General features: G+C 43.6%; 1 protein-coding gene across 1 annotated transcript; it reads left to right on the top strand.

Annotated features, from left to right (window-relative positions):
• Window positions 1-1766: 1766 nt before the first annotated feature.
• On the top strand, window positions 1767-13175 carry LOC137772485 (uncharacterized). Its single transcript, XM_068556435.1, has 6 exons — window positions 1767-1805; window positions 1883-1958; window positions 4614-4764; window positions 6376-6491; window positions 11463-11551; window positions 12572-13175. Exons 3-6 carry the CDS (start codon window positions 4634-4636, stop codon window positions 12842-12844), a joined length of 609 nt encoding a protein of 202 aa, XP_068412536.1. The 5' UTR covers window positions 1767-1805; window positions 1883-1958; window positions 4614-4633; the 3' UTR covers window positions 12845-13175.
• The last annotated feature ends 5483 nt before the right edge of the window (window positions 13176-18658 follow it).

Consider the following 18658-nt stretch of genomic DNA (forward strand, 5'->3'; position numbering starts at 1 on the left):
GGTCACACAGCCAGTTGGTGGCAGAATGGAGATCCAATCTCTGTAACTTGATCTTCCAACTTCAAGCCTGATGAGCCACAGTGAGGAGGGTCCCCCTCCTTCACCATCCTCCCAAAACAGCGATACTCCTTGTCTTTGGGACGGGACCAAAGGGTACCTGGGGGGGGAGGATTAAGAAGATGATGAGAAGGGAGAGGAATGCTTGTTAACATTCTGCCATGTACCAGGAGTTAGCAAACCTTGTTCTGTTTAGGACTAGATAGTAAATACTCTAGTCTTTGTGGGCCATCTGTTCTCTGTTGTAACTACTCACCTCCGCTGCTTCAGCCCAAAAGAAGCCACAGGAAATACGCAAATAAAAGTGCATGGCTGCGTTCCCATAAAACTTTATGTATGAACGCTGCAACCTGAATTTCATATAATTTTCATGTGTTATGAAATATTATTCTTCTTTTAATTTTTTTTCCAGCCATTTGAAAATGTGAAAACCATTCTTGGCTTGAGGACCACACAGAAACAAGCGGCGCACCAGATACTCGAGGGCGGTAGTGTGCTGACCCCAGAGGTAGAGGCTGAGAGTGAATGAATCCTGCCAGCACCGCTGAGACTCATTGTACACGAGAGGAAACGGAGGCTCTGGGATGTTCCGTAACCGGCCCAAGAGATGGGCTAGTGGAGAGCAGAGCCATGGTGCTCTCAGACTTGATTGTTTGGGTTCCCTCTGCATTTGTCACTACCATGTGGAGATGTGGTAAGACCCACCCTTTATGGGACAAGAGAAGCTGTCCTCGTGGAGGTGCCCCTTCGGTGTATGATGGCATGTCCTGTGGCACTTGGGCCCTTTGGGGAAGCATAAATTAGCTAATGTCTAAGAAGTAGGGGGCCCCGGCCAGGGCACTGGGCAGGCACTGTAGTCCTGACTTGGTATGTGGCATAAGGGCAGTGTTCTGTCTAAACAAAACTGTCCCTGAGCTCCGTGGCGCTGGGGACAAGACCCACCATTCCCTGGGCTGTACTCCTCAAGAAGGAGGTTGGGAGGTCTAGCTGGCAGGTAGCCCTCACGGGCTAACCCAGAAAGGTGGCTTGGTCTCCAGGACATTGGCACCGTAGCAGGCAAGTGGCAACAAAATGTGAGGGAGATATACATGTCTGAAAGACAACACTAGGCCATGAGCTTTCCTGGAGGGCGTGGCTGAGACTGGGAGAGCACCCCAGAGGGCCACCTGGCCTTTTTCTGGCTCTTCCCCACTCTCCACACGTCAGGCTGTGGGCACGTGCTCCGTAGGGCCAGCTGTGAGGAGACTGGGGTCTGCTCTCTGGTCCTCCCTCCCCTGTGCTTACGGGGGACCCGGTGGGGGGGCCCTAAGCCGGAGCTGCTGCCCCAGACTGCAGCAAAGCCACGCCGTGCCTGCTGCCCTCAGGCCCGAGCTGGCTTAGGCTTCACCAGAAAGGAAAACGCCCCCTCATTGTGCAATGGGTGCAGCCTGTTCTGGAATCTTCCGCAAGCCAAGCCTGACTGAGCGTGGGTGACCGGGGACCCGGGCACTTGTCTATTCGTTTTGTATCCTTTTAATATTGTTGTTACAGAAGTAAACACTCCCAAAGTAGAAAAGTTAGGAAATATGGATAAGGCAAGAGACAGATGAAAAACATCCATAACCCTGCCTTCCGGAAGTAAGTCTGTTTTACTTTTCCTTCCAGTCTTTTTTCTGTGTCCACATGCGTGTGCACGACGTGCTCCTTATTCAAATGAGACCATAGGATGAATTGTGCCTGGGGAATCCGACTCTTCTTCATTTCACACTGTAGGGGTGAGCACATTTCTCTGTCAGAACACATTTTTCTTTGCCAACATGTTTCCTCACTATTTGTTTTCTCTAAGCCCTCTTTCAAAGGTGTGCGGCACTTGTTTTGGGGTCACAGGTCCCAACTGGATCCCAGGATCCGGCCCTTTGGAGGTAAGGGTGCCAAGGCAGGCCCTGTGGTTTTGAGTAATGGAAAAGCCCCAGGCTGGCTGTTTGCAGCAAGTGTTCCTGCCCCAGCCCTGCCCTGACTCATGGGCTATCTTAGACTAGTCACTTCACCCCTCTGGGTCTCAGTTTCTTTGCCTATAAAACGGGATGGTTGGTTTAAGGGCTTTGCCAGCTCTGAAGTGCCATGACTAAGCGCTTGGAGACTCATAGGATTCCAGAAGACTCTGGGAGCGATGGCTGCTGAGGGGGAGTTGCTTCTTCCTGGTGAGTAAGCCAGAGCCTGGGTCTAGGCGAGCTGAGCTGGGGGTCTCCGTCTGGAAGATCTGAAAGCCCCTCTGGGGTACTCAATGCCCTGTGCTATGGTTCCCAGGGCCGGGTCCTCCCCATCGGCTCACTCCCCACCCATGTGGACGGGGAGACGGCAGCCGCTCCGGTGCCAGGGCTGACCTCACAGCTCCACCACTTCTTGGTCATGGTATTAATAGCCAGAACCAGCGGCCAACAGCTGCTAGTTACATTTTGAAATACGAGCCACGTGACCCGGCAGGAAGCGCAGCGGCAGCCAGTGCTGGGGCCACACCGCAGAGCTAGTGGGATCCGGGAGGGACCTAGGGAAGACTCCTTGGGTGGGCAGGCCTTCTCCACCTCCCTTTTCCTACCCCTGCCCTCCCCCACTTCCCTTCCTCCTTTGCTCCCAGAGCAGCAGCTGGCTTTTGTCGTTTGGGTTTGAAGAGATCCTGCCGCGAAACTTTGGAGGCCAAGGCAGCTGCTGTGTGGAGGCTTCAAAGGGGCAGGAACGTTATAAAATATAAGCTGCAGAATCCTTCTCCCGGAGGCATGGACTGTTTCCCTGCCACATTCTCTTGTAGAAACAATAACAATGACAACAATCATAGCAACAATGCTATCATGTAATGAGCGTTTGCTAGGGCTAGGAGCCAAACGTTCACGTGCTTCCTCTTGTAATGGGTAGTCGTCGTTAGATTGCTCCCCAGAGTGAGGTACCGCTATTATTACCCCCATTTTACAGGTGAGGACATGGAAGCTCAGAGGTTAAACAATTTGCCCAAGGCTCGCCAGCAAATGCAACTGGACTCAGGACTGTCTGACCCTGCCCTTCCACCTCCTTGAATTTCATGCCTCCATTAGTCAGAATCCTTCCACCATAGTTTCAGCTTTTCCTTTGTATGCAGAGATTTCCAGAGACTTCACAATTCTATTGGTTCTGGACATCTATGTGCCAGGTCCTGTACTCACCAAGGGTGTACCCCAGATATGTGAGGCTTGGTCCCCAACCTAGAAGTTTAACTCATCATTGATGAGACAAGGGGTATAGATCTTGCAGTCCTAGGATGCATTTGTCTTTTTCATCACATCGTGGAAAGAACATGTGTTTTAGAGCTATGCCTGCTGCAGTTTGAATCTCACCTCTGCCACTCGCTAGCTGGGTTGCTCTGGGCAAGTCTTTTACCCTTTCTGTGCCTCAACTTCCTCATCTCTGAAACCCATTTCATAGGTTGACTCTTAAACATTAAAGAGACTATATGTAGAGTACTATCATATAGTAGGTGCTTAATAAATATTAGCTATTGTTATAATGACTGAAAGAATAGGGTCCTGAGTCAGATAGCCTGGGTTTGATCCTACCTTATCCACTTACCAGTTATATGACCTTGAATTGTGTACTTTTACCACTATATTCCTAAATTTCTTCCTCTATGAAATGGGGGTGATAATAGGATTGTTGTAAGGAGTAAATGAAAGCATACGTATGTATCAGAGCAACAGTAGGCATCTTAGCAAATATTAAGTGAGTACCTTAGGAAATACTGACACGTATTAACTGCTCAATATATGCTAATTTTTATTATTAATTATTTTTACTTTATTGCTAGCATCATTTTATTTTTATCATTATTATTAGTCATCCATCTGATTTACAGATTCAAAATCCCCTCACTGATTCTCCTAGATGACCGTATTTCTATCCATGGCACCACACATTAAAATCGTCCAAATTTACAACTTCAGAATCACTGAAAAGTTTTCTTTCCCCGTCTACTGTCATCTTGTCAATTCTTTCCGGAATGTTTCTTCCATCAAAGATCTCCTTTCCATTCCCACTGGCTTCATACCTCGTCAGTTGTTTCTACCTGATGTGAATGCAGCTTATCTTCTGGGAGCCATTTTTTGATGTGGGGAGAAGAAGACATGGTGGCAGCGGGCACATGGTCCTTCCACATCCACTCCCCTCTGCTTGATTATTTCCGATCTACACACGCAAATAATTATGCCCTGAACTTAGTTCTGTCTGCTCCCCTGCTGGAAGAACAATCAGTGGTTCCCCATGTCTTTTACTTTATATACAGATTCCTGAGGTTGAGATTCAATATTTTCCACAGTCTGGCCCAAACCTGCCAAGAGTCACTATTGTTGACTCTCTACCTTGCATGTAGATTATGCAATTACTTTATACCCTTCATAGTAGTTTCCCTGTCACTGATTGGTTCAGGATTGGGCGGTCCTAAGCCACTTCACATCAGTGAGATGTGAGGAGAGATTTGCTCAGGGCTTCTGGGAGAGAGAATCTTCTTTTTCCTCTCTCCCTTTCAACGTGAACAACCTGTTCCCTGGATGCAGCTGGCAGCCATCTTGTAGCCATGAGAACGGCCGTCAAGAGGGCGGCGTCAACACAGAGCAGAGGAGAACCAAGAGGAGAACAGAGAAACAGCATGGAGCCCTGGTCAAACTGCTTCTGGAGTTCCCCTGGCTCCGGACTGCCTGCCTCTTGGTAAGAGAATATGGGTGGCAATGATGTTTACCACTTTCAAGCCTGGCCCCTAAAATGACCCCTGCGACTTCTGCTGTCTGGCTGAATGCAGAGGCTCAAGTGGAAGACTCTGTGAGGGCCTTAAGGCATGGCAAAGCCACCAGATGCAAGAAACCTGGATATCTGAGTCATTGTTTGAAGGAGAACTGCCCGGGAGTGCTGCTCCACCAAGAACATCTGCATTGAACCTCGTGTAAGAACAAAATAAAGTCCTATTGTGTTAAGCCACTAAAATGTTGAGATTATTTGTTGGTTAGCGAACCCTGCCTAATACGGATTATAAAGACAGGGCTTAGCAAAATCCTGGGGCATAGGTAGATGACAGTTCTATCCAGGTGATCAGCAAATGACAGGTTAAAAAAAACCTTACCTGATGACCAGGAGAAGGATAGCAAGTAGAGGCCTTCACAGTGGAATGGGTCACCCGACTGAGAAGGGATGGTTAGCTCAGTTTCCTAATGTTGGCTGCAAACGGCATGTGTTGGGCAGAGGCTGGGCAGTCTCTGGACACTGAATCTATTCCTGTTCTTGGGGTCCCACTTGGGCCTGTTATATAACGGCCCTTCTTTTAGGTCCCATAGACCTCCTTCCTCTTCTGCCTTTCATCTTGACAGATGTTACCAAACCACCATCCACAAAAAATAAGCCCATCTGAAGTCCCATCCACCTTTTATGGGTTGGGGGTGAGTGTCTATTTCACTCTGTACTATCTAGCACTGCATATTCTGAGACTTTAATTTTAAAAAACTTTTACTGTGGTAAAAAATGCATAACATGAATTTTATCATCTTAACCATTTATAAATGGACAGCTCCATGGCATTAAGTGCCTTTGCATTGTTATATAACCAATCTCCAGAACTTTTCCATCTTGCCAAACTTAAACTCTTTACCCACTAAACAACAACTGCCCATTCCCCCCTCCCCCGCCAGCCCCTGGCAACCGCCATTCTACTTTCTATCTCTATGAGTTTGACTACTCTAGGTACCTCACATAGGTGGAAGCATACAGTATTTGTCTTTCCATGACTGGCTTATTTCACTCAGCATAATGGCTTCAGAGTTCATTCATGTCATAGCATGTGACAGCTTCCTTTCTTTTTAAGGTTGAAAAATGTTTCATTGGCTGTATCTACCACATCTTGCTTATCCATTCATCCATTGGACACTTGCGTTGCTTCCACCTTTTAGCTATTGTGAATGGTGCTGCTATGAACATGGGTGTGCAAATATTTCTTCAAGATCTTGCTTTCAATTCTTTTATTTATACAACCAGGAGTGGAATTGCTAGGTCATATGGTAATTCTATTTTGAGTTTTTTGAGGAATCACCATACCGTTTTCCATAGTGGCTGCATCATTTTACCTTCCCACCAACAGTGTGTGAGGGTTGCAAAGTCCCCACATCCTTGCCAGCACTTGTTGTAGTAGCCATCCTAGTGGGTTGAAGGTGACGTCTCACTGTGATCTTGATTTGCATTTCCCTAGTGGTTGGTGACACGGGGCATCTTTTCATGTGTTTGTTGTTTAATCTGCTTCAGCTTTTTATTTCCATTTTTTCATTCTATTTGGAGGTCAAAGAGGAACTTTCTTCCCAATGGTGAGATGTTTCCACTTCCCAGTCTTATAAGGACTACCCCAACTGGGCGAACAACTGCTCAAGTCTGCGATGAGTTGCACGTCAGTGGCGGTAGGAAAAGCTCACCTTCGTGATCATCATGCTCATCAGATGCAAGGTTTACACAGCACTTTGTAGTTTACACGATATCTCACTCGATCATCACAGTAGCCTTGCAAGGTGCAGAGGACAGATGAGGAAATTGAGGTTCAGAGATGAGAGCAGAGAAATAGAAGGAAACTGGTTCTTTAAAATCATAACCACTGAAACAAATGTCTAGTGATGCACAACAGACATGTCTGGCTGCCTACCCAACATCTGTTCTCTCCTTTTCCTTTTGTCAGAGCCCGATTTTGTTGGGGTATCCACCTTATCCGGTTATAACTCCGTGAGTAGGTCTAAAACAGTAATGGTGGTTCTAGCCTCTTGCTTAGAGATTGGTTTCACAGTGGCCAATACAGTGTGAGGGGGATTTTAGGAAAGATTTCTCATTTAAAAAAGTAAAGCAGGGACAGCTTGGTCTCTTCTCTTTTTCTCGATGCGGTGGTTCCTGGACGGGATGCCTGGAATTTCAGCATCTATCTTAGGAACACAGGTGGGACCAATTTTAGGATGAAGCCTAAATTCTGGGATGGCACAGCAGAAGGAAACTTGTTTCGATATCACTGAGTCATTGTTAATACAACATTAGCATTTTCCCTTGTTGTAGTGTGAAATAATACGTTTCCCAGATGTAAATTGGGCCAGTTTGAACTGGGATTGTTTTGTTTTGCTTACTTGTTTGTTTTTGGTTTTCTGTTTTTTGTTTTTGTTTTTTTGGGGTTTTTTTGCTTCTGACCTAATCCTATTCTATGGTGGACAGAATTACACATTGACAGGAAAGCAAAGTGAAAACATGAATCAAGAGCCATAAATGTCAGAGCTGCATCCCCATGTTGGGGGTGCCAGCACTAAGCCAGGGGTTAAGGGGAAGGTCAGGAGAGAGTGGGTCTAACCATGGCTGTGAGACATATAACACAAGGTGCAAATGGTGAGATGGAACCTGTTCTCATTATGTCCAGCAGGTCAGCTGGACATAATGAGACCCAAATATTGGGTCCAGAAAGAAACCTGTCATTCCCTGGCCCAATATTTTCTTTCTTTTTTTTTTTTTTTTTTAAAGATTGATTGATTGATTGATTGATTGCTATGTTGGGTCTTCGTTTCTGTGCTAGGGCTTTCTCTACTTGCGGCAAGCGGGGGCCACTCTTCATCGCGGTGCGCGGGCCTCTCACCGTCGCGGCCTCTCTTGTTGCGGAGCACAGGCTCCAGACGCGCAGGCTCAGTAGTTGTGGCTCACGGGCCTAGTTGCTCCGCGGCATGTGGGATCTTCCCAGACCAGGGCACGAACCCGTGTCCCCTGCATTAGCAGGCAGATTCTCGACCACTGCGCCACCAGGGAAGCCCTTTCTTTTTTTTTTAAATTGAAGTATAGTTGATTTACAATGTTTCAGGTGTACAACAAAGTGATTCATATATATATATATACACATATATATCCTTTTTCAAATTCTTTTCCATTATAAGTTATTACAAGATGTTGAATATAGTTCCCTGTGCTATACAGTAGGTCCTTGTTGTTTATCTGTTTTATGTATCATAGTTTGTATCTGTTACTCCCAAATTCCTAATTTATCCCTCCCCCCGCTTCCCCTTTGGTAACCATAAGTTTGTTTTCTATGTCTGTGAGTCTATTTCTGTTTTGTAAATAAGTTCCTTTGTATCATTTTTTTTTAGATTCTACATATAAGTGATACCATATGATATTTGTCTTTCTCTGTCTGACTTACTTCACTTAGTATGATAATCTCTAGGTCCATCCATGTTGCTGCAAATGGCTCAATATTTTCATGTGGAGGAATTTCAGCTAAAAATACTCCTGGCCTCTCTAATCATCCTTTACCCCCTCTTTTCTGGCCGGTGAGTTTGGAGAAAAACCAAACATTCTCCACTCAGCTCCTCCCTCTTCCCCTCTTTCAGACCCTGCAGCGAGGGACCATTCTGGGCTTCCATCCTCTCTGTGGCAAGTGGAGGAAGCCTGAAGGTTTTTGGAGGGAATGCTGCAAGTTCATTTCAGAGGGCAGTGCTAGAAAGCTCTCTCTGGCCACATATTTAAAACAGATTCTTTTCTTCAGCTTTTCTTAGTAATAAAGCTGCTGTCTTGATCTCCAACTATCTGTCTCCTGAATATGTTTCTTCTTTGGTTCTGAACTCAGGAAGGAATATGAAAGACATTATTCATTAGACCCCTAAATCTTAACCCAAACCACAAAATCAAAATTATTAAGTATTTAATTTAATACAAAACCTCACATTACATCTACTAGTCTACTGCTCCTATGATATATTTCCTGCAGAATGTGGAGGGACAGGAATGTTTTAATATGCCTGATGTGATCTGGAGTATGTTTTCCAAAATTAAGAGGGCCAGGGTCTCACAAAGGTGTTTAAAGAGCCTACAAACAATAAATGCTGGAGAGGGTGTGGAGAAAAGGGAACCTTCTTGCACTGTTGGCGGGAATGTAAATTGATACAGCCACTATGGAGAACAGTATGGAGGTTCCTTAAAAAACTAAAAATAGAACTACCATACGACCCAGCAATCCCACTACTGGGCATATGCCCTGAGAAAACCATAATTCAAAAAGAGTCATGTACCACAATGTTCATTGCAGCTCTATTTACAATAGCCAGGACATGGAAGCAACCTAAGTGTCCATCGACAGATGAATGGAAAAAGAAGATGTGGCACATATATACAATGGAATATTACTTGGCCATAAGAAGAAACGAAATTGAGTTATTCGTAGTGAGGTGGATGGACCTAGAGTCTGTCATACAGAGTGAAGTAAATCAGAAAGAGAAAAACAAATACCGTATGTTAACACATATATATGGAATCTAAAAAAAAAAAAAAAAAAGGTTATGAAGAACCTAGGGGCAGGACAGGAATAAAGAGGCAGACATAGAGAATGGACTTGAGGACACGGGGAGGGGGAAGGGTAAGCTGAGACGAAGTGACAGAGTGGCATGGACATATATACACTACCAAATGTAAAATAGATAGCTAGTGGGAAGCAGCCGCATAGCACAGGGAGATCACCTCAGTGCTTTGTGACCACCTAGAGGGGTGGGATAGGGAGGGTGGGAGGGAGACGCAAGAGGGAGGAGATACGGGGATATATGTATATATATAGCTGATTCACTTTGTTTTAAAGCAGAAACTAACACACGATTGTAAAGCAAGTATACTCCAATAAAGATGTTTAAAAAAAAAATCAAGTAAGGACAGAGATTTGACTAAAGTCTCAGACTCAGGACAGACAGGAGATGTGTGTAAGGAGCAGGTGGCAGGGCTGAGAGGTATGTATGAAATAAGAAGTTCTAAAATAATTTGACCTGTTGGATGATTGCAAACCAGGCTGTGTTTGCCTCTAAGAAAATATTCTGGGTTTCAACCACTTGACGTTGAGTCAGCTGAGTCTAAAGGTACAGAAAAAGTAGTGTTAGTAGTAGTAGTAGTTACAGCAGCAGTAGTACTAGTACTAGCTAAGATATATGGAATGTATGTTATTTTATTTTCTTCCGTTATTTTATTCAGTCCTCACCACAACCCTATGGATTAAGCATTATATTAGCGTTGTTTTACATTTGAGGAAATTGGGGCTTAGAGAGATTAAGTAGTTTGTCCAAGGTCACACAGCTAGCAAGTACCAATTCCCATTCCTGATAAATTTTCTGAGGAAAACTCTGATGGAAGCAAAAAGCAACATGCATACGAATTTCCATTAGAATGTTTGATATAATGGTGACCAGACGAAGCAACTTACATGGACATCAGCAAGGAAACAGTTTAATAAATTATGCTACATCCAATCAATGGAATGCTAGATATCATTTTAAAAGAGTAATTCTGGAACTCACGTTGAAAAATGAGCACTAGAGAATTCAGTGCTAAGGGAACAAAGCAGAAGAGAAAATGGTGTGTACACCGTGATGGCAAACAGTGTAGGAAAAAAAAAAGTCTGAGCACGTGTGATCAAAAACTAAAAAGAAATATCGAAAACAAAAATAACTTTTAATAACAAAAAGATTGGGATTTAGATGAATCTTTTTTTCTTTTTACCAAAATTACTTTCAACGTTGCAGAGGCACTACCTTGTCAATAAAAGCAGAACAGATCTGAATGGAGTGCTGTAGGCAGAACTACATGCTTGTGCATCAGCTAGTTTGTTGGTGGGGGAAGCGCCCCTGGGAATGTTGGGGAGAGCTTGATATTGCTGAGCCTCCACCCGACTTGCATGTATTCCTAGGTGTCCTTTAAACTTGAGGCAGACGCTGAAATCCTGAGCACAGGTTCCTATAAAGCATCCCACAGGGAAGGGAAACTTTGACCCTGACTCCAATCAGCTAGAATCCCGAAGCTCCACGTAGCAGGGGGGTTTTGCAGACTGCCCAAAGTACTGGTGACATCACTGAGTCGTGGGTGGAGAAAGGCATGGGAGAGGAGGTGAAGACATTTACACCATAAACTTTTCTAGAGGAAATGAGACGCAAATGAGTAAAGGGCAGGAAAGAGAGAAACAAATGCTGAGGTGTTGGATGGTAAGAGACTTTCTCGAATGGTTAAGACAGGAAAAGGCAGTCCAGTAACCCAGTTTCCTCAGTCCACAGAGGCCCTCATTGCAGTAGAAAGAACAAGGGCTTTGGCATCAGACAAGTTTCCGTCACTGGCTCCACCGCTGTGTGACTATGGGCAAGCCACACTTAACCTCTCTGATCCTCAGATCCTTTATCGTTAAGTGGCAATAGCCATTCCTACAACACGGAATTCACTGAGACATCCTGAAGTCACCCTTCTCCCAGTGACTGCTCCATAACTAAACTGGGACTTTCTTTGTCTTCCATCGCTCTCCCCGTGGAGATGGGGACTGTATAGTATATTCTGTGCCCTCCGTGTTTATCCCATGAGCTAACTCCCTGTCATTCTGTCTTTCTCCCCAGCAAAGGACAAGAGAAGCCTGTCCCGGCTTCCTGAGGGAAGAGAGAAGTGTAAAACTGGCTGCGCCCCAGAGCCATCCTCTGCTCTGAAGGTTAGTTTCCAGATTGCGTGTGATGAGAATGGAAACACACGAAAGACCTAAACCAGGCCTCCAGGGGCCGACACTCTGTGGGTGGGGAAAGAGAAAGGGACAAAACCTGGCTGACAAGGTGGCAGACGGGCAGACCAAGGTGGTGGGAGCGAGACTGAAGTTTCAAGAAAAGGCATAAATGTGGTTGGTGGGAGGGGAAGCCAGCCAAGAGGTAGGAATGAAGGGAAACTGGGGAGATGATGAACTATGAGGTTGTGAGGAGGGCAGGGGGAAAGTGAAAGGGAGACAAGTCGGGGGAAAACAGAAGTTAAAAGAAGATAGAAAGAGTGGGGAGTGAGAAAGATGAGACGTATCTGAGAAATCGATAGAATGCCCATCATTCCTGTGCATCCCGCGGATGTCACCCACCTCTGCCTAGCACAGGGGCACCGTGAATACAACGTAGAGGGGAGCAGCCGCCGGTCATGGGACACGGGGCAGTTTCTCCATGAGATGAGGCAATGGATATGCCATTGTTGGTTGATTTGTCGGTGGAGATACATGACCCCCCCTGTTCTGGGGGTTCCCCTCCTCCACAAGACTAGGCCAGAATAAAGAAAGTTTTCCACTCTTGAATAAGAGCAAGCCATGTCTTGCCAGTGCCAACTATCACTGGCATGGCCCCATCTGGCCTGGGAAAGGGGCAGTGGTTGCTACTGAGAAGCCAGATTCGGTACAATTGGAACAAAAGCCAACGAGGTCTTGGGTACAGCCTCTTTCTGGGTTTTCCCTCTGGTATTTCCTGAGTATTTCCCTTGTCCACATCCGCCTGAGCCAAACTTGCTGGGGAAGAATGATCTTCTCAATTCACTGACCCAGCAACAAGAGTGACTGATAAGGCTTTACAAGTTTAGATGGTAGATGTTGGGGCATCAGCTGGCTGGCAGAAGAGAGGCTGACTGGACCTTCTCTCAGGATGTCACCTGGTGGTCCTGCCTCCTGCTTCTCAGGTTTGACAGCCTCCTGTGCATCCCTTTCCAGAGGCCGCCTGTCCGGACCACTCACAGCACTTGTAAGACTGGACCAGATCACCCTCAGCCCCACTTCTCGCAGACTGGGATGAGGATGGGCAGGATTTCCCTTCCAGTTCTACTTCAGGCAGAACAGCTCCAACCAGCGTGTGGTAGAGACTGCCCTCGGGACCAGGGCGTTTCCCTAGAGATGAGGGGAAGCCACTCAGCATGTGTGTGTGCATCCTTTGTGCACACACCTGAAGACACCAGTTATCCTTACCGCATCTTAATATGTTTTTAAAATATGATCGTTGTTTGATTCAGAAGTTATATATATATATATTTATAATGCGCATACAAACGTCTAGTCAAGACAATTTTAAATCACCCATAATGTAATAATAGTATTGTGGTTATGTTATTTTAAAGAGCTTTTATCTTTTCGAGACACATTCTGAAATATTTACAGATAAAAAGCCATGATGTCTGGGATTTGTTTCAAAAGAATCCAGTGGTGAGGAAGAAAGTAGGAGGTGCAGACAGATAAAATGGACCATGACTTGATAATTGTTGAAGCTGGGTGATGTGTACATGGGAATTCATTATACTTTTCTCTCTACCTGTTTATTTATATTTATGATTGAAATTTTCTATAATTAAAAGTTTTTTTTTAAGATTTCCACCTTCCTTTTGTGCATATGTATCCTTCCATTAAATCTTCATTGCCTTGTTTGGACAAAAATCACCAATAATCTCACCCCATATGCTTTCAGTCCTCTTTCAATACAAAGATATACAAAGAGAGAGGCTGTACTCTATTGGGATTTGTAACAATGTGTTGAAAATCAGACCTTATTTATTTGGTCAATGTTAATATTTGCACACTCTATTTCTTTTTTTATTGAAGTATAGTTGATTTACAATGTTATGTTAGTTTCTGGTGTACAGCAGAGTGATTCAGTTATATATATATATATATATATATATATGTATGTATTCTTTTTCATATTCTTTTCCATTATGGTTTATTACAGGATATTGAATATAGTTCCCTGTGCTATACAGTAGGACCTAGTTGTTTACCTATTTTATATATAGTAGTTTGTATCTGCTAATCCCAAACTCTTAATTTATCCCTCCCTCACCCCCTTTCCCCTTTGGTAACCATAAATTTGTTTTCTATGTCTGTGAGTCTCTTTCTTTTTGTAAACAAGGTCATTTGTGTCACATTTTAGATTCCACATAGAAGTCATATCATACGGTATTTGTGTTTCCCTTTCTAACTTACTTCACTTAGTATGATAATCACTAGGTCCATTCATGTTGCTGCAAATGGCATTATTTTATTCTTTTTTATGACTGAGTAGTATTCCATTGTGTATATATACACCACATCTTCTTTATCTGTTCATCTGTTGATGGACATTTAGGATGCTTCCATATCTTGGCTATTACAAATAGTACTGCTATGAACATTGGGGTGCATGTATCTGTTTGAATTATAGTTTTCTCCGGATATATGCCCAGGATGGGATTGCTGGATCACATGGCACCTCTATTTTTACTTTGTAAGGAACCTCCATACTGTTTTTCATACTGGCTGCACCAATTTACATTCTCACCAACAGTGTAGGAGAGTTCCCCTTTCTCCACACCCTCTCCAGAACTGGTCACTTGTAGATTTTTTAATGATGGCCATTCTGACTGGTATGAGGTGATACCTCATTGTAGTTTTGATTTGCATTTCTCTAATAATTAGCGATGTCGAGCATCTTTCCATGTGCCTCTTGGCCATCTGTATGTCTTCTTTGGAGAAATATCTATTTAGGTCTTTTGCCCATTTTTGGATTAGGTTTTTTGTTTTGTTTTGTTTTGTTATTGAGTTGTATGAGCTGTTTGTATATTTTGGAAATTAACCCTTTGTCAATCACATCATTTGCAAATATTTTCTCCCAGTCTGTAGGTTGTCTAGACAACCTTGCTTACTCTATTTCAAGGATTTCAAAATCATGTTTTGTACTAACTTTGTGAGAAATTTCTTAAAAATTTAAGCCATTGACATTTTGGTGATGCTGTTACTGCAGTGTAACCCAGACTATCCTAATAAACTTAATATTCCATCCTCATCAGAGATGGCAAATATTGATCATTAGCATAACCATTGCCCCATCCTGGAGATGTGATAAATACTACCAACCCATCACTGAACTCTTACCCATTGATCTGTAAGACCTCAGAATCTCTCTCATCACAGTGACCTAAGCCATCACTACTAGTTAATTAAAGCTGGAAAATGAAGGGAAACCTACCAAAATCATCCTACTGCAATCAGCATAAAATCCAAATTTCCTACCATAGCCTGCCAGGTCACACAAGAGCTAGAACTTACCCTCCTTTACAATCTCATTTCCTAACCACTTATTTCTCACTCACTCCACTCCAGCCACACTGGCCTTTCTGTTCCTCAAACACACCGAGAATATTCTCATCGCAAACCTTTACACGTGCTGTGCCCACTTTTTTTTGAAAGCTTTTCTCTCATAGTTTTGCAAGTTTGGCTCACATGTCATCTCTTCAGGCAGACCTTCCTGATCACCTCATTGAACTTACCCTGCATCCTCTACTCACCTCCTCAATGATAAGAAAACACTAGTCTGTCTTTTTTGCTGTTGCATTCCCATTACTGAGTAGTTCCTGGTCCATGGAGGTGCTTACTAAATATTTCTGGAAATAATAAAGACAACTAATCTGCCAACGCCAATATAGAGCATAATCTTTTTGAGGAGAGAGAGGAGGTCCGGTTCTGGGGCTTTCCCTCCGTGTTGAGTCCATGTAATGTCTCCAGTAAGGTACCCTTAAATTTCTGATTGATTGGTGGTTAGAAGGCTCTTATTTCCCTTTGTATCATGGTAGATTCATATCTGTGTCTTTTTTCCTTCCACCTCACATACACTCACTCAAGATGTCTCCTCTTTTCTCTCTTCTCCCCACCTCTCTCACCACATCCTCTCCCTGTGAAGTTCAGTTCAAGGCTCTTTCTCACTCACACAATGCCTTCCAAGACAGCAGTCTACTCTGCCGGAGGGGCAGCACCCAGCCCTAAAATGGGTTTGGGCCTGGCCTCACATCCAATCTCAGTACCTGTTCCCTTTTCTGTAGGAGCGGACGCTAAGCCCCATCCAGACTTGGCCGGAGCCTCAAGCCTGTGTATTGGAGCCCAGAAGTTTTACCCTTTGGGTGTTTTGAAGAGAAGCAGCTGTTACCATTTGCCAGCTGAAAGGTTTGCCTTTGAAATAGACTGTGAGGCATGTTCAGGCAGAAAGGGGCTTTTTGGAGAAGGCCTGGGAAGACAGGACTCAGAAGACCTGCCACTCAGTTGGATTGCCATGCAACTGTAGCCAAATCATCAGAGATGTCTAGTGTCTATAACAGTGAGAAGAAATAATTGTATTCTTTCGGGATAGTTGGATGATGCGGGGGTGGGGGGATTTGTAGGTGAGGCCAGGTAGTGAAAAGAGCATGGAACTTAGAATCAGAAGCCCTGAGATTTAGTGTCATAAGTCCTGAATTGAAGACCCAGTAGGAGGCACATCCCAGCCATTTAAGCCCCTGTTTACTCTTTTGTAAAATAGACAGATGCCCTCCTATAGTCAACAAGTTTTTTGGTTGCAACAGAAACCAGCTGAAGCTAACACAAGCAGAAGAATGGGGGTTTATGAAAGGACATCAGGGTGCATCACGGAAGTCATGCGCAAGAAGGCAGTCAGATGTCAAGAATGAACTAGAACAAGGAACCGAAAAAGTGTCAGAGGTGAAGTTTTTCTGCCTTTCTCTCAGCTTTTGCCTTATTCTTCTTTCTTTTGTTTCTTCATCCACACAGAGGTACATGGCTACCCCACAGCTTCCAAATATGTGTTTTACAGGTTCAGCCATACTCCAATCCCAAGTTTCTAGAAGAAAGACTCTGATTGGCCCAACTTGCAGCAGGTGTCTGGCACCTGGTCCAGTCAGTCATGGGCATGGGAGGTAGGGGTCACATAGTAAAATTATGGCTGCCATGGGAAATTTGGAGGATCTAGATGCAATATTGAGAGAAAGAATTATAACTTGTGAGTTGGGCCAGCAAACCAAAAAGTGGCTTGTGTGGACTATGGTCACTGAATAAACCTTCAGGTGCTGTAAATAGAGAATGGTGTTTATTTCCAGGAAGGACATACAGCTATCTCACAATGATATTCTAAGGAATGAAGGCATAGTCCTATGCAAATCTAGAATTTTCTAGTAAGTTATCAAGACCTGAATTTTAAAGTTGACTCATTCTTAAACAACAAGGTCCTACTGTATAGCTCAGGGAACTATATTCAATATCCTGGGATAAACCATAATGGAAAAGAATATGAAAAAGAATATATGTATACGAATAACTGAGTCACTTTGCTGTATGGGAGTAATTAACACAACATTGTAAATCAACTGCACTTCAATAAAATTAAAAAAAAACAAAACAAAAAAGTTGCCTCATTCTAAGAGACTAATTTTTCAGTGAGTTATGAGAATCAACATTCTCCACCTTTTACCTTAGATACCTCATCTCTACCTCCACAGGTCTAACAAAAGCTTCCGAAGGAGATCTTCCTTCTTAAAAGAAACTGACTGAGATAAAATCTAGTGAAAACTAATTAATTAAGACTCAACTGACTTAGTATTTTTGCTAGATCAAGATCAGAGTGGGATCAAAATTTTCTATCTCTATATCTCTTAATGGCAAGAAAGATTTCCTTTAAGTAAAATGAAGATGCGACCTTGGACGAGTCACCTAATTCCTTATCTGTAAAATAGGAATGAACTTTTCATAGGGTTGTTGTGACAATTAAATGGCATTAGGTTTGGCGTGTACTAAGCACTGGTGGTTAACTGCAGTGTCTATGATAATGGTGTTGGGCTGGTGGTGGTGGTGGTGGTGATGGTGATGGTAGTAATAATGGTGGTGGTGGTGGTGGTGGTGACAATGGTGGTGGTGGTGGTGAAGTGATGGTGGTGGGGTTGGTGGTGACAATGGTGGTGATGGTGGTGATGATGAATTATGATAGAATCAAGAATGTTTAAATTTTGCTCAGCACCTAATAGTCACATAGTGAATGGATGAAGAGGCAAACAATTTTCAGACAACCCCAAGGATATCAGCCACCATTATATATCGATCATGGATATGACCAACACAAATCATACTTCAATGTTGATTAACGCAGATCCCTTAAAGACTTCCAAGAGATGTTTAACTAACAATTTGTATGACGTGGAGAGAAGATGAATAAATAAGAATTTTAGTTACTACACGTGCTTAAAAGAAATACAATTAAATTTCTTTTAAATAATTGTGCAAACAATACAGACTCTCACTTGTCTTCCTCCTAATTAGGTTACTACATACGGTCACACACCATTAATTCAAATCTCAACTTCAAAAATTCACATTTTTAAGTTAGTTACTCTCCAGTTGTGGGATTTGGTCCTAAAGGCACACCATTTTAACTTCCAAAGGTCTGTGTAAAGCCCATTTGGCAACTGACATGGACATACCTAGACTCCAGAGGCACCCTGTCCCTTTGGCATTTCCAGAATGCACCAACTACTTCAGTTGCCTTACTTTGAAAGCCTTAGTAATCCTAAAGGCTCAGCTTGGTAGTCACACTTGGTTAACTCGGGACCAATTAGTCATGCAATGTCATTTATTTATCGTGAAGATTGCTTCCCAGATGACCGGTTTATTTGGACTTCACTAATAATTATTTCACTAGAGCTTTTTCAGTGCTGCTCACGTGCATGTGTGGAATTCACACTGTGAGGGTGATCTAAGAATGGATTTAGTTTTTGAGAGAAACATGAACGGAATGGCACTTTTTCTTTACTTTGCCAGATTGCTCCTTCTCTGGGAGAGAAGAATTGGATGTTATCCCTTTAAAAGAGCCCGGTGGCCTGCTGTGTTTATAATCCTCAAATCCCATGATTTGGTCTCCCATCTCCCAGTTTTGCTCCACACACGCCTGCTACCATTGGTTTAGATCTGACTTTTCTTTGCTCAAGAAGAACAAGATTTCTTACTAGTCAGAAGACA

The sequence above is a fragment of the Eschrichtius robustus genome, chromosome 11 (assembly GCF_028021215.1).
Source record: "Eschrichtius robustus isolate mEscRob2 chromosome 11, mEscRob2.pri, whole genome shotgun sequence".
NCBI classification, from domain to species: domain Eukaryota; kingdom Metazoa; phylum Chordata; class Mammalia; order Artiodactyla; family Eschrichtiidae; genus Eschrichtius; species Eschrichtius robustus.

Excerpts from the sequence above, each read along its gene's own strand:
- LOC137772485 (XM_068556435.1), top strand. The coding sequence starts at position 4,634 with ATGAGAACGGCCGTCAAGAGGGCGGCGTCAACACAGAGCAGAGGAGAA. Across the intron at positions 6,492-11,462 it reads TGAGTTGCACGTCAGTGGCG|CAAAGGACAAGAGAAGCCTG; the intron begins GTAGGAAAAGCT and ends CTTTCTCCCCAG. Across the intron at positions 11,552-12,571 it reads AGCCATCCTCTGCTCTGAAG|AGGCCGCCTGTCCGGACCAC; the intron begins GTTAGTTTCCAG and ends ATCCCTTTCCAG.